Source organism: Epinephelus fuscoguttatus, linkage group LG2, assembly GCF_011397635.1.
Source record: "Epinephelus fuscoguttatus linkage group LG2, E.fuscoguttatus.final_Chr_v1".
NCBI lineage: Eukaryota > Metazoa > Chordata > Actinopteri > Perciformes > Serranidae > Epinephelus > Epinephelus fuscoguttatus.
Window position 1 is genome coordinate 28,684,028 of NC_064753.1, and position 15,445 is coordinate 28,699,472.

At 38.5% G+C, this 15,445-nt stretch overlaps 1 protein-coding gene across 1 annotated transcript; it reads left to right on the top strand.

Moving 5' to 3' along the window:
• Positions 1-548: 548 nt before the first annotated feature.
• On the top strand, positions 549-14,898 carry tmem41b (transmembrane protein 41B). The gene is made up of 7 exons (XM_049601298.1): positions 549-764; positions 3,995-4,112; positions 6,538-6,666; positions 7,474-7,567; positions 9,323-9,427; positions 11,101-11,239; positions 11,333-14,898. Exons 1-7 carry the CDS (start codon positions 668-670, stop codon positions 11,500-11,502), a joined length of 852 nt encoding a protein of 283 aa, XP_049457255.1. The 5' UTR covers positions 549-667; the 3' UTR covers positions 11,503-14,898.
• The last annotated feature ends 547 nt before the right edge of the window (positions 14,899-15,445 follow it).

Sequence of the window (15,445 nt, forward strand, 5' to 3'; positions counted from 1 at the left end):
TAAATATGAATGGTATTTTTACATGATCCCCTTGTTTGTTTGTAAAGCAATGATACAAAGTGAATAGGCTACTAGCTGATGCCGTATAAATGGAGCTGAGTTAAAGGTCTTAGATCCTATTTTCATCCGCTATGGGAACATCTGAAACAGTGGAAACTGTTCTTAAATATCAGTCACTATTTCACCTATATCCACTGATGCATTTAAGGGCATCACAAATGATGTGGTGATAGAGACATGTGCTTGTTTTTCTTGAGAGGCCACCATGTTTGAATAGTTGTTGTTTCATTGTGGATTTTTGTATTATTTTTTGTATTTTGTTGAATTTTAAATGTGTTTTGATTGGCTGCCAGGTCTCTATTGTAAAATATGTTCAATGTCAATGGGACCTCCTGGTTAAATAAAGGTTTAATAATTAAATAAAGAAATATAATGTACTATGTTACAGAGTCAAAGCAGAAGGGCGCATAAGGGTTAACGATGGTTCTCACTGTAGCCGCTGGGGGCGCTGTTTTGTGTGGAGCGCTGTTTGCTGCTGTGATGTGAAGGTAAAAGGTCAGCCTGTAACGTGTCAGCAGGCTGTCACCACACCGGTGTCACTCCACCCGTCGGCTGTTGCTGTTACACACATCGATACCCCAGCTGACCTCAACGGTATCTCGGTAAAATGGCCAAAAAGCGGAGAGAAAGTCGAGAGAGCGACGGTTTGTCCCCGGCACAGGAGGAGGTGAAGGCGAACGTTGGTGCCTCAGTAGGACCGAAAGGTGGGTTCTGTCTTCCAGTCTGTGGTGGCTAATTGTTAACATGACAAAAGCAGAGGAAATGAAATACTTGTAGGTAGAAACTGATGGATTGGGCAATATCATGACTTGGCAGCGTCGTTTCTGCTTTGAGATCAATGCGGAGTGAGGTACAGGAGCTAATGTTAGCCGTAAGCTGGTTGTTGTAACACAGCCAGCTAGCGAATAAAATTAGCCGACGGTTAACATTTAGCTCAGTAACGCTAAAGCTAATCAGGAACATAACCGTCGTGTTCAGGAAGCTAACATATACCGTTAACCCTGCTGCTGAGCGTTAATAGGGTAACGGATATGATTTAATTAACCTTACCCTGTGTGTTAAAACAAAGCAACATCTTTGTTATGTGCTAGGCTCACTGTTAGATTAACAAAGACTGTCCAAAGACCAGTAGTGGGGGAAGTCCCCAGATCATCTTCTCAGATACAAGCAACAATACAACACTGTTAAAATACTGGCTTCCACTGAAAAATGTAAAACGTGAAAGTACACACCATCGTTAGATACATTAAAAGTATCAAAAATAAATGTACTCAGTGTTAAAAAGCAGTCCCATTGATTGTTATACCATTATGTAGCCTATTAATAATTATTATTGCTGATGCAGTAATGTTCAGAAGTCATTGTTTTGCAAGACATAAGTAAGTCTCAAGTCATGACTGACAAATCCTTAAGTCCCACGTCCTAAACTTTGACTTTCAAGTCCTAAACAAGTCATAATGTGCTCACACCCAAATGTAATTACATTTTAACTACAGAGTAATAATCTATTTGTTAGAAATGTTTTGTCTTTGTCATTTTTTATGTGCACGTTTTGTTTACTACAATGTTTTTTTGTTGATCACTGTGTAGTTCATTGGTATCATTTTGTCCAGCTCAGTAACTTGGCTTCAGTTCTTCACGGCTCTCTTCTGCACCTTGACTGGATGCTTTTGGATTAGTTCAGACAAAGTGGATCTGGGGAATTAATTAAGTGTTGATTGTGTGATTAAGTGTTGCCTTGAATAGCATTTCGGTACTTGATTCAGGAAATGAGGGGTAATAAATGTATTTGTGGCACGGTTTTTAATTAACACACTTTTTAATCCTTGGGGGAAGGTATCAAGTATTTCCAAGTTAAAGGCTCAAGTCCAAGTGAAGTCATTGGTGTTTAAGTTGAAAAGTCATCAAAATTGTGACTTGAGTCTGACTCAATTCTTATTCAGGTGTGCAACGATATACTGGTTTCAGGGTACACTGTAATATGAAAGTTGAGGGTTATCATACTGTGTTCGTTGCAACATCTACAATATTGAAAAGAAAAGGCAGCTGGAAGGAGAATCTCACCTTTTATTTTAGGTATTTTCAAAAGGGAGACTTTTTACACACACTTCATTAAATAAAATGTTTCACATATCAATTATAGTAAAAACCAAAAATAACTCTTCCATTTTCATTCCTTTAAGCGTCATTATGGCTAGTAATAATAATAGTAGTAATAATTTTGTGATACTGTGACACCGTGAAACTGTATTATCTTCTGAGATGGTTGTCATACCATGACAAGCTGAGCAGGTAAAGAAATGCTCGTACACTGCAGGGCTCCTCTTCAGTGCACTTTATTCACAGAGTAAAATGACGACGATTCGAGCTACCGCTCTTGACAGCTTTCCACATTTTTGAGCTCAGCACCTGCACAATTTTGTTCGTGGATGTGCGTGCTTTTTGCTGCTTTATCATACCATGACAATCTCATACTGTCGCAATCCTAAAGTCATGTGAGTCCACACCTCTGATAATATGTAAGATAGGCTACATTTTACTGTTGTAGCTGGTTGATGTGGAGCTAATTCCAACATTTTTATATACTGTTGCATAGTAAAATCTACAACAATGCACCACATTTTATGAATTAATTGCATGTCGTGTGTAAAAACTTAATTTGTAAAAAAAAATTACAGCTGTCAGATAAATGCAGTGGAGTAAAAAGTAGCATATTCCCCTTGGAGAGTGAGAGGAATAGAGGTATAAAGTGGCATGAAAAGGAAATGCTCAAGTAAAGAACTAGCACCTCAAAACTGTACTGCAGTTCAATACTTGAGCAAATGTTTTTAATTACATTAAACTGATTACTAAATTACATTACATCCAATTACACTGGATGACACACCTGCCAAAAGTGACTCAGGGTCATTCAGGGATGACAGGAAACATTGAAATTTTAAAATCCATTTTATTTAAGTACTTAAATGTACAGTTAAGCACATACATAGCTATGTAATAGAAGGATAAAATCACAAACAAAGCTGTTATGCAACAGATATAATTCTATTAATAAGAAGCCAAATCCAAGACCTCCATCATCACCATCTTTTCACAAGTATCCTATCACAGCTCATGTACAGCTGAACATTTATATACAGTTCACAATGTGATATTAGGCTTAGTACTAACAGTATTCAACCCGACGGCGACTTGCCACCAGTCAAGGTCTGTCTCCCCCCAGAACTTTACTTTTTCTTATAGTCCAAATTACCAGCTCTGTCACCCATTCTGTAAAACAATGCAAAAAAACGAACAAAGAAAAATATAATATCATTTTATTTAAGTCATGAGGAAGGTGTTTCTAATATTTTGTCCATCCTATTTATATCAATACAAGTAGACTACACAGTTAAATACTGCATGAAGGTAGGATGTATTTCAGAGCAGTTGTATTAAATTGCATTGGTTTTGTTAGATGTTAGGTCCAACTCCAACCAGGAGTCCCTTTTCACTAAATACTTCCCAGTGTCATTTGCAGTAGGAGGAATAAGTATGTGTTGTTTGTTTGCAGATATCTCAGTGACTATTAGTGTTAATTTGTTACCTGTAATTTTCCTTGACCTCCCTGGTTCATCTCTTAATTATATCTTCAGAGTGCTGTAGTTGGTTTGGAAACACCTACCTTAATTTAGCATATCTGACACCTGATATTTAACCGACTTAACAGTTGTCCCTTTTTCCACAAAGTCTTTAATGAGAGTGTGATAAAACAGAACGGCTCAGAAACAGCAGGAGTTTGTCTCAAGGGGTAGACTCAGTTCCCTGTAGGGGCTTGAGCAAGTGATGCAAAACTTACAAGCAAATTACACAAGGCTCCCTGGTAACCAGTTTGTCTGTTTTTATAGTAACCTTGTTATTAATTTGCTGAATAATTTGTTCTCTCTCTACAAAGATGTGCATCATGCTGAAGGGGGCTCGGCACGCATGTCTCTGCTGATTCTTGTGTCTATCTTTGCCTGCTCTGCCTCGGTCATGTATCTGGTCTACAGGAACTTCCCAGAGCTTCCTGAGTAAGTTACTTTGGGTGTAATTAAACTTGGTAAAATGTGGGTGGGGAGTGGGAACGGGGTTCATCCCTGGAAATTAACGCTTATTTTGTATACACAATAAATAATACTTGTAGTACTTATTTAGAATTTGAAAGGTCCAGTGTGTAGGGTTCAAGTGGCATCCAGCAGTGAGGTTGCAGTACTGAAACTTCTCCCATGTTCCAAGTTAGTAGGAGAACTACAGTAGCTGACGCAAAAACATGAATGGCCCTGTCAAGAGCCAGTGTTTGATTTGTCTGTTCTGGGCTACTGTAGAAACAACATGTTGGACTCCGTGAAAGAGGACCCACTCCATATGTAGATGTAAACGGTTCATTCTAATGCCGTTTTTCTACTGAAATTAGCATGTATATGCAGGTTTAATAAACACAGAAAACCTGCTAAAAATAAGCTATAGACTCCCTTGCCATTGCCACTATTGTCTTTCAAACTCAGTGCAGACTAATTTATAACAATATTTGAGTGCTGATGGGGCAAAGACGGGGGTATCTTGCTGTGGGCTGTCACTGCATCTTGCTAGTAAAGGGGCTAAAATAAGCGCATTCACTCGGATATTGTATTTGATCACTGCAGATATGAGCCGATAAAAACAAATGACTACTGCAGAGTCATTTGACCTGGGTATGAAAGCCGATTGTAACCCACGACATACAAAAGCCGGACTTTAGTGGGTGTTGGTGTGTGTTTTCGTGTAGTGGGCTAAAGTTAAAAAAAAAACACAAGAATTCTTATTTTCAGGTGATTATATACAAATGACAACATAGTTATGAATATTATATATGATTTCTTCCCATACATGCCCCTGAATCCTACACACTGGAACTTTAATAGATACTATTGATTTTATGGCATTTTGAGGTGACATTTAAAATCTAAAACATATTTATAGCAGTCACAAGAAATTTGCACATAGTGCAGTGGATCTGGGGTTTGTTTGTTTCAGTATGAACTGTGGTAATGAAACAGTGACCTCTTATTTTCACTCTCATGATTACCAAAATGTATTCTGTGCTGCTGCTGCCTATGGCTGCTGCCTCCCAAGTGGGGGGTTACATTACTTTTTATGTCATATTCAGTAGCGGCAAGGCCAGAAGAGTAAACTGACTGATGAATGATAATAATAGACCTATATGAGTAAACAGTATTTCATAAATAGACAAGAAAGTTGATGCATTGTGTGACACAGTTTGTGATTTGGTTATAGTGTTGTACTGAATGTAAAACTGTCATTGTTTTGTTGATGTTTCTAACTAGAGTAAAGTTAGTGGCTGGTTTAATACCCTTTGGTACTAGATACAGAAAGTATTCTTAACTTACAGGGCAAGACATTAGCGACAAAGTACTTTACCAAGAGACATAACAGGAGAAGAAAAATAGGTAATATGTAGGATAAAATCCAGCTGGGTAATATATTGATATTATGTCAATATAGTGATATGAGACTACATATCATCTTTGATTTTGGATATCATAATATTGTAATTGTGTCTCTTCCTGCTTTTAAAGGCTGCATTACAATACAGTGATGCCATTTTCTGAATTTACTAGACTTTTCTAACTATTCTGGTAATGTGCCTTTACCCACGTAGTCATCATTTCCACATTACTGATGATTATTTATTTGTCAAACATCTCATTATGTTAATATTTTGTGAAAGCACCAAAAGTCAACCCTACAATACTGTCAACCCTACAGTATCGTAGCATCATTGATATTAAGGTATTTGGTCAAAAATATTGTGATATTTGATTTTCATTTCACCAGAAATTATCATACGATTTTGTTCTTATTTAGCTTTTCTGAAGATTTTAGAGAAAGTGTGTTGGAAAAGCTTAATCACCTTTTAGCTTTCAGCTTTGACCTTGGAATAAATGATGTCCTTCACTCTGAGGACCTGAGGCTTATGGTTGTAGGAGGGAACAGCCATCATTTTTAAAGTGCAGAATGGCCTGGCTGTGTGTGTAATGCCTACCAGTAAAAAGTAAATGATTTAAGGGAATACTAAAGTTAACAGATCACCTAAGAAAGAGCACTGGTGCAGTGCTTGATCTCCATAATGTTGCTGTGTGGAGCCTTGTGGCAGAGGTCAAGACTAGTCTGACTCAGGCTGGTGCAGACTGGCTGAGGAAGGAACCAAAGGAAACTGAGAGACAATAGTGGAGGGGTGACTTTTCCTTAGGTGTCTGAGGTGTCTGAGTTTGTCAGTATTTTTATGCCACAGAAGGTAAACCTGAGCTACTCATTTTGACATGATGCTTAAAATCCAAAAGTGGCTTTAGCATTTTAAGCAATCAGGCCTTGGTATATTGATTGTACTAAAATGAAAACCAACCAGAAATGTGCCACATATGTTTGACTGAATATTATCATTTAATTCTTTTTCAGTGACGAAATGGAGAAGATCAAGATCCCTAAAGACATGGATGATGCCAAAGCTTTGGGAACTGTGCTGTCCAAGTACAAAGACACATACTACTCCCAAGTGCTGGTGGCCTACTTTGCAACATATGTTTTGTATCCTTGGAGAGAACATATACACCTTTTGAAAAATATGTATCTTAACTTTGCTTGCTATTGAGAAGGTTTTTAAAACAGCCAAATTCAGGTCCTCAAAGACATTATGGGTTGCATTGATAATTGGTTAATTTCTTGTTTACTGGGGTCAGACCCCCAAAAGAGTTTATCTGCTTCAGGGTCCTAATTTTTGGATGTCATCTTGACGAACACTTGCTGCAGCTTCTTTCAGTTGTCTACTTGATAAAGTCTCAACCAAAGTTCTTTTAAAGTGCGCCATGTTTGGGCTTATAAAACCTGTCGAGCAGCATGTCCTCCATCTGAAATACTTTAGCATCAGATATAAATAAGCTGTCATTCTTTATGAGTGTCAAGGAATATAGGCTCTGTATCAGCTGAAACAACTCAAGACAATGACATTTCAGCTCCAAGCCATGTCTTCTGTATCTGAGAGCTGGCTGGGGTGTGTAGACAGTCCAACATTAAATGTACAGTATGTAATTTTCTGCCACCAGGGGTCTCTCAGTCAAAATGGTAACAAAAGACAGAGCAATATTGTCAGTGCAGTCATTTGATCCTGCTAAGGATTTTATCACTGTTCATCATTTGGGAGGTTTTTTAGCCAGCAGACAAAATTTCTTTATCAAACTCTTAACAGAAAAACACACAAGCTGGAGTGCTACGAAGAGGAATATGCTTTTGATGTATTTATTTTTTACTGTTATTGCTTATGCATGTGATTTAACTTGTAGGCCTGAGTGATAACTGTATTTTTTGCAAAGTTGTTTACCTTGACACCCTTTTCAGCCTCCAGACATTTGCAATCCCTGGATCTATCTTCCTCAGCATCCTGTCTGGATATCTTTACCCTTTCCCCCTGGCTCTTTTCTTAGTCTGCTTGGTGAGTAAGGAAGGAGGGTATGAAATGTGTGACTGAAAACAAATGTTGTGTTGTATGATGAGCAACTGTGCACTGAAATAGTTTCCACAAGACACACGAGGCTATGTAAGGATTTAGATACGCATAATTGCTTTTGCACAATGGATCGTGCCTCTTAAACATCAATTTGTAATAAAAATTTCAGTGAAGTCCTAATTGATCATTAAAATCTGACAGGCAGTGGAGCAGACGGCAGTGTAAAGAGCCTTAAACACTAAACACTAAATAAGCAATGGCTGTGATTACATTTTTAAAGACTGTCTCAAGGGCCTTTACCATCTGTACAGCAAACGACACCGTCTGTCCTTAAACTCTCGATTGAGATATGGAAACTCTCCCCAAAAATGGAAGAAATCTCAGGTAGAGTAACAGAGACATGCAATAGATGTGTTGTATCGTAGTCAGTTGTGGCCACTGTTGCTTGGTGTCTTCTCTTCTGTAATGTTTTATTCCGGTGTGTTTTAATGTTAGTAAAAACAGGGTTAGTGCAGAACCAGTGTCTGCTCTTTGATTATGAGGGATGCTGATATGTGATGTTTTTGCTGCGACGTCCACAATGGGCAGCAGTTAATGTGTGTTAACATCAAGGCCTCCTGTGCTGTCTTTGAAGCCACTTGCTGTGTATTCAACACACCACTACCCTACTGCTATTAAAAGTTAAAATGACAAGTCATGAAGATGGTGGAAAACAAAGACAATAGTTGGATGCTTTCTTTTGGTGTGATTGGAACATATATTGTATGAAATAATGCCGGTAGCCACCGTGACGTCACCCATTGCTTTGTGGACTCCCGTTTTGAAGCCATTAGTTTGGCCATCGTCATGTTCTTTTTTCTTTTTCTTTTTCTTGTTTTTTTTTTTTGTTTTTTGTTTTGTTTTTTTTTGGAGCCAGAAGTGACCATATTTAGATGAGAAGGTGGTGCTGTGAAGGAGCGAGGGGTCGATCTGACTCATAGACCGTAGCAATGACTCACAGCCAGCCTGTCGCTCCAGCAGCCATGGCCTTAATTATGCCTAACTTTAAGCCTCAATAACACTTGAACTGGTGAGTTATGTAGGTTTCCAATCAGTGAAGCCATAGCTTGATGCTCTAATCATCCACTTCGTCTTAATCCACACCAAAAAAGTCCACCGGACCACTCAAGAACTGTTAATTTCAAAACTCAAAGATGTTACAGAGACAATCACATTTACAAATCCAAAATTATCCAGAAATAAGAAATAGGATGTCAAAAAACTGTGTGGCTCCTCTCTCCACTGCAATAAAGTCTCTCAAATCCAAAAAACTACGGGTGAGAGTGTAAAAAAGGAGCAATTAAAGGTATGATACAACAATAAAAGTACCCTTATCTTGAAAGTTACAAATGTAAAACTGCATTTAGGCTCCTATAATTATATAAAAATTCACCCCTGTACAGTTGTCAGTTTCTGCTGTAAAGTTTGGCATTTTAACATGAGGGTTTATAGGGATTGACTGGCATCTGGAGCCAGCCTCAAGTAGTCATTTGAGGAACTGCAGTTTTTTGCACTTCCGCGTAGGCTTAACTTTTTAGCCCCACAGGTTGCCGCTTGATTTGGAAAGCCAGAATTTCTTAGTGGGCTCTTATATTTTCTGTAAATATTTCTAGAACATTACTAATCTTTAGGCAAGTTAGCAATATATGTGTCTGTGAAAGTAATACATGTTTCCCTTCTCTGTGTTTTATCTGTTGGCAGTGCTCTGGCCTTGGTGCTTCCTTCTGCTATATGCTCTCATATCTGGTGGGCAGACCCGTGGTCTACAAATATCTAACAGAGAGAGCACAGAAATGGTCCCAGCAGGTAAGAGACTTGACTAAAAATAAAATGTGGATAAAGGGTATATTTGTAAGAGCAATTTTTTTGTTAGAGATGCAGACCAAAACAATGTCTCTGCAGTAAATTCTTGTTCAGTTTTATTCACACTATATGAACTCTGTTAATTCCACTTTAAAGAGAAACTTTCTCAACTTGGACCCTATTTAATCATTTACAGTGTTTTTGTGAGGGACTAACACTTGAGCCACATTGCCTATATGAGCAGAGTGTGTGCATTGCAGAACCTCTTGAAATTAATTTTTTTGTGGCACCCGTGTTAACAGATTAGAGTAGCAACACTGCCCACGTGAATGGTGCTCAGGTACTCTGCAACTGCTGCCCAACTGAGAACATCTAGAGAATAGGAGTCTCGCCTTTTTCCCAGATGACGCATGCGGTTTCAGTAAAAACAGACACTGAAAAAGGTCATTTGATGATCATATTGACATTATATAACCTTTCAGTAAAGTGTCGGTGTCTGTATCTGCCATACACATGAAAAATAATAAAAATTTCTATTTGACTCAACCTTTCCTGTTGCTGTTTCAAAATAAAGCCCTCTGTAGATTTTCATTGTGATATATTGCCATGACCGTGTTGTGGCTAGCAAGGCTCTGTACGTGAGTGTAGTATCAGCTTTTAATTGTGGAAATTCAATAGTTACAGCAGCAGGCCGCTCTACAGCAGCAGTGTTGTCTGTGTGAACCCCACACATGCAAGTCACAGCAGTTCAGCGAGGTAATTAGGGTGTAATGTAGACAGTTTTTTAATATTGTTCCAGTATTACAAGAGCTGCGGTGGCGAAACAGGCTGCAGTGTAATCCCTACAGGAAATTGTGCCACGTCAATTTACATCCACTAAAAATGCTTGGTTTTTTTGCCTCTGACAGGATCAGATTATTAAGTGTCTTACAACAGAAAGGACCCTACAGGGAAATTAAACAGTTTTCCTGACTATTCACTGGTATATTTGTTATTGCGGCCGAGTTACGAAGGGATATGTCTGGTTCTGTATTCTCACGAGAAGTAATTTGTCGCAGGAAAAACAACAGAAAGGAGTTCTGGAAAGAGTTTGTTGTGTTGGAATACAGAACATGTAGATTAGTGTTATCTAAAAAATGTTCAGTGTCATGGCTGAATATTACGCAGGTTCTGACAATGGCTTTGGTTACACACACTAACAAACAAACCGGATCAGCCAAAGGAAAGGAAAAACATTGAATTTCACAGTAGGGTCCTTTCCATGATGTTATCAGACACTTTTTTAAGAACAGTCTGACCTTATCAGTGGCAGAAATAAGTGCTTTTAGTGATCGTACACCAGCAGTGCACAATTGCCCATGGGGATTATATTGCAGCCTGTTTTGTGGCTGCGGCTTTCTCAATACAGAAAATTGTTGTCTCCCTTTGTCACGTATACACAAAAACACAGGAAAATAAGGTCAATGTTTAAAAATACCTATGTTTTCTTTCAGTGGGAATTTGTAGGGTGAAGTGGTTTTACCAAAAATAATACTGGTATTGTTAATTATTATAAAACAGAAATTGCTATAATGACAAAGGTACTGATACTAAAACTGACTGATAGACCGATAGGAATTCCTGGTAATTTGTTAGACTTACAAAACCTTCTGCTCGTGACTTTTTTTTGCCGGCAGGTTGACAAACATAGGGATCATTTAATTAATTACATCATCTTCCTGAGGATAACCCCCTTTCTTCCCAACTGGTTCATCAACATCACGTCGCCTGTCATCAATGTGCCTTTGGGGGTTTTCTTCATCGGTACCTTTCTCGGTAAGACCGTCTGTCCCATCTCAATGACCATACCTTATTTTGGTGTTATTTGTTGTCAGTGGCTCACCTGCATTTAACCTGGCTAATTCACAGGAGTGGCGCCGCCATCCTTTGTAGCGATCAATGCCGGTACAACACTGTACAAACTGACCACAGCTGGTGAGGCCGTGTCCTGGAACTCTCTGGCTGTGCTCGGTGTACTCGCTGTGCTCTCGATCTTGCCCGTCTGCTTCCAGAAAAAGCTGCAGAAGAAACTAGAGTAGAACATTGAACACCTCGGCACCTCATCTGCTGGCTGATCCCAGCACCCCCTTACCCTCGGCTCAGGAACGTGCAGCTGTCACTCAAGTTGCTCTGCCTCAGTCTCATACACAGCTGCTGGTGGGAGAATCTCCGACCGCTGGCAGAATAAGCACTCATTGACCACAACATGCATGCAGTGGTGGGTTGTTCCTGATGTTAAGTGTAAACTGGCCGCTGCTTGCACAAGATATTTGGGTTCTGTGAGTTATGTTGTTCATTGTGGCACATCTTGTAAATAAGAGAAATTGAGTTTTTGTTTTTATTTAAGTCTCTGCTCATTATTTTATGATTTTTGCCAGACATTAAAGGTCCAGTGTGGAGGATTCAGGGGAATGTATAGGCAGAAATTTAATATAAAATAATGAGTATGTTTTCTTAGTGTATAATCACCTGCAAATGAGAATGGTTGTGTTGTCATTACCTTGGAATGAGCTGTTTATATCTGCATAAGGAGCAGGTCCTTGACTCCAGAGTTTGCTATGTTGCTCTGCTGTGTTTTTTGCCCAGATTAGACAAACCAAACACTGGCTCTGGATAGGCCCATTGCATTCTTGCATCGGCCATAGTAGTTAGCAGCCCCTCAGTGACCAGCAGCATCGGAAAACCAGCATTTTCTTAATGTGAAACTGCTTTATTCAGTGTTTTTATTAGTTTTAATCACCTGGTCCATTTGTTTTGGAGAGAAAGAGACCCATGCAAATAATTTGGCTCCTGGTAAAGACTTCCTGAACTATGAACAGATGGATTTCTAATCAGGATAAGTTTCAGATGGTTGCAACTAGTGATCCTCACCACTAGATGCCACTAAATCCCCCTTAATCTTACACACTGGACCTTTAAAGGTGCTACTTGTAGGATGTTTGAGGAAAACTCATTCTGGGGAAGTTTTTCTCTTTTCTTGCTAAAAAAAAAAATGCTAAAACCTGTCATCAGTATGTTGTTAAGACCATCGCAAACATGTTTGTTTTTTTAAATTACTGGAACATTTACTATTAAATTTGCTTTGGCAGCAGCTTATCAATTACCCTTTTTACACTGAGATCATGCTATAGCTATATGGCTACAAAGATATATGCTACAGTCCCTTCTCTATGCCTCCTTTGCCTTTTTACACAGAACCAAATGGCAGCATTATGCCTCCTCAGCATGTGATTTTAGATAGCATGCCTGCATCATGGAACTGAAAGAGGTGTGGCGGTGACATTTAACACAACAGGGTCGGGCTCTCGTGTGACAAATAACGTGTGTCAACAGGGCTTTATAATAACCATTGACCGTCTTTGTTATATGGCTGATCTCATCTTCTCAATGAGGGTAATGTCATTGTTTTCTCAATTTGCTGACAGTTACGCCCGCTGTTCTTCTATGAGTTAGCCACTAACTGCTATTAGCTACTTTTTAAATCTCTTGGTAGTGGGTCGCACACATAACACGTTGTCAAAATGTCACACACATCTTGTCCATGGTCCTTTTTGGCACTGTAACTATCTCCCATGGCGGCTTAAAGGTGAGACAACTCTGTGCTCCCATTCTGCGATTGTACCATATATGCTGAATGGTGAGGGGGCATAACGGTGTTATATTCCCACCTTGAACAGGCAGTGTAAAAGGGGCTAATATCTTAATCCTGTTTGTAGCACCTTTAACTTCCACACCCTTTTTTAAACTTTATTTTAACATGCTTGTGTCTAATGTCGCCCTAATGAAGTGAACCACCACAGCAATAACTCACACTACTGTTGAAAATGGATTTTAGTTTATAAAGCGCCTATTTTGATGCCAGGTGCTCGCCTTGGCAAACGTATACAGTGCGATGAAAGAATGAAACTGTGGAGAAGACAAACTGTAATGACTGATCTTAGTAAGTGCTACTTTTGTTGGCATGTAAATGAGTTCTTATGTTCTTCATTGAAAGGTGCCTGGATCCACTGCCACACACATTTCACCCATTTCTGTTCATATTTGTAGCCACTGTAACTTGTAAAGACTAAGCTGATGTAATAATTACTCAAAAGACTTACAGGATTGCAGGATGCCGAACTCCACGATATTTGTATTTGTAACTAAGAAGTGAACATTGATCATGTCAACACAACTGATTTCTGTGTGGTAAGATGGATGCAACCCAGGAAAAGCCCAACAGAATCATCTTGGTTTGTAAATTTAAAAAAAAAGAGAGAGATGGGTTCTCCAGTTTTGCATACGGTGGTGAAAATGTGTGTCTCCACTCCATTAAATCGTTTGCTATGCCACTGTAAAAATGAAGAGTTTCATACCATGGATGATACACCAGTGCCCTCAATAAGACTGCCAACGGACCGAGGTATCCAGGCCTTACCTTGCTTTTTACTGCTTCCACTCTTCACCAGGAGAAATATGTTATGATGCCTGATTCATGTTTTTAGTGTTCTTTGAATAGTTTTCACTAATTTTCATGTCCTGTGCTATAGAAGCTAAATTTTTATTTAGATGTTTTTATTTAATCGTTATTATTATTTGCTTGTGTACCATAGTAATTTATTTCTGCTGCTTAAAAACACTGGACGGTTGCGAGAGACAGTGATGCAGTGAATGTACATGTGGTTAACTTTTCTTAAATCTATTAATATCAGATTTAAAGAGGCAGATGGTTTGGTGCATTTTCCACTTTTTCCTTTAATGTCTTACTATTCAGCAGATTTACTGTGTACCACTGTATGATTATTAACCTCTCTAATTCAGATTTGAAATGACCACAAAAGCATCAATTTATGTGAAACTTGCATTGATTTACTATATTAGGATACTTGTTTCTTTGCATTTTCTACCTTGTGTAGCAGGATGCTTCCTCCTCCAAAGACTGTGGGGTTGTTTTTACGGTATATGATAGTACTGTATATGAGAGAGCTGCATTTGTACACCAAAGGTACAGCACCTGAGATGATGTCTTGGTAAATACATCTTCACCTAGGTGGTTGAATCAAGTGAATCAAATCAAGCTCCGAAAGTCTTATTTTTGTCTTAATATTTAAATGGAAGCTTGATAAACTTCCTGGGAGTTCTCCATGAAGCTAAAATTGCCAAGACATAATTTTTCCCCCTATGTGCTACAATATTTAGACCTAAACCTATTCTAAACGTCATGCTACAGATATACTCAAATTGAATACATTATTGCTTTTTTTTGTCCTATTATCCTATAAAAGATGTAGTGAGATAACGTGTGTAACCCTCTGTCAACATTTCAAAAAGCAGTATTATTTTGTACTGAGCAGTGATGTATTGCAGTATGAAGTGTTTGCAGATTGCACATTTCTGTCCTATCTAATCATTTTTTAATATATTTATTGAATCATTAAAATTATCTTTCCAGAATATGATTGAGTTTTGAGCGTTATCTGTAAAGACAGCATGTTTGAGCATGCTGCAGCAGGGTACTGTCAAAAAGCACTGTAGACTTTGGTGAAGGCAAAACTAAAAATTGATATATAAATAATGAATATGCAATTCTTGGGAGTCTTTCAAAGTTAGGGTTTTCCAGCAATTATGTGTTGAGCTTGTGAATAGACTGGGCTCTCTTTTGCTTTGTGGGACCACCAGAAGTGGTTGAAATACAAGTATGAAGTTTTTATGTATGCCAACGCAGAAGTTGGCATTACACTGGTTCCTTCGTCAAAAGGCCTATCAGAGTTTTTCCATTGGATTTTGGGTTATTGCCAAAAACACACTGTAGCAAACAAACATCCATGATACATGTTTTGTTCAGCAAGATAATCTTCTCAAGTGAACACCACTTTCAAGATTAATGAAGCCTAAATGCAATTGCCAAAAGTAAAGAGCTAACATTAGCCTATAAACAAACAACACTACAATGTACTGTCATTGTCTTTTTTAAGTCACATCGAAGCTTCAAAAATCCAGAGT

Coding starts and splice junctions, on each gene's coding strand:
- tmem41b (XM_049601298.1), top strand. CDS start 668: ATGGCCAAAAAGCGGAGAGAAAGTCGAGAGAGCGACGGTTTGTCCCCG. Junction 765..3,994: donor TGCCTCAGTAGGACCGAAAG/GTGGGTTCTGTC, acceptor CTCTCTACAAAG/ATGTGCATCATGCTGAAGGG. Junction 7,568..9,322: donor CTCTTTTCTTAGTCTGCTTG/GTGAGTAAGGAA, acceptor ATCTGTTGGCAG/TGCTCTGGCCTTGGTGCTTC.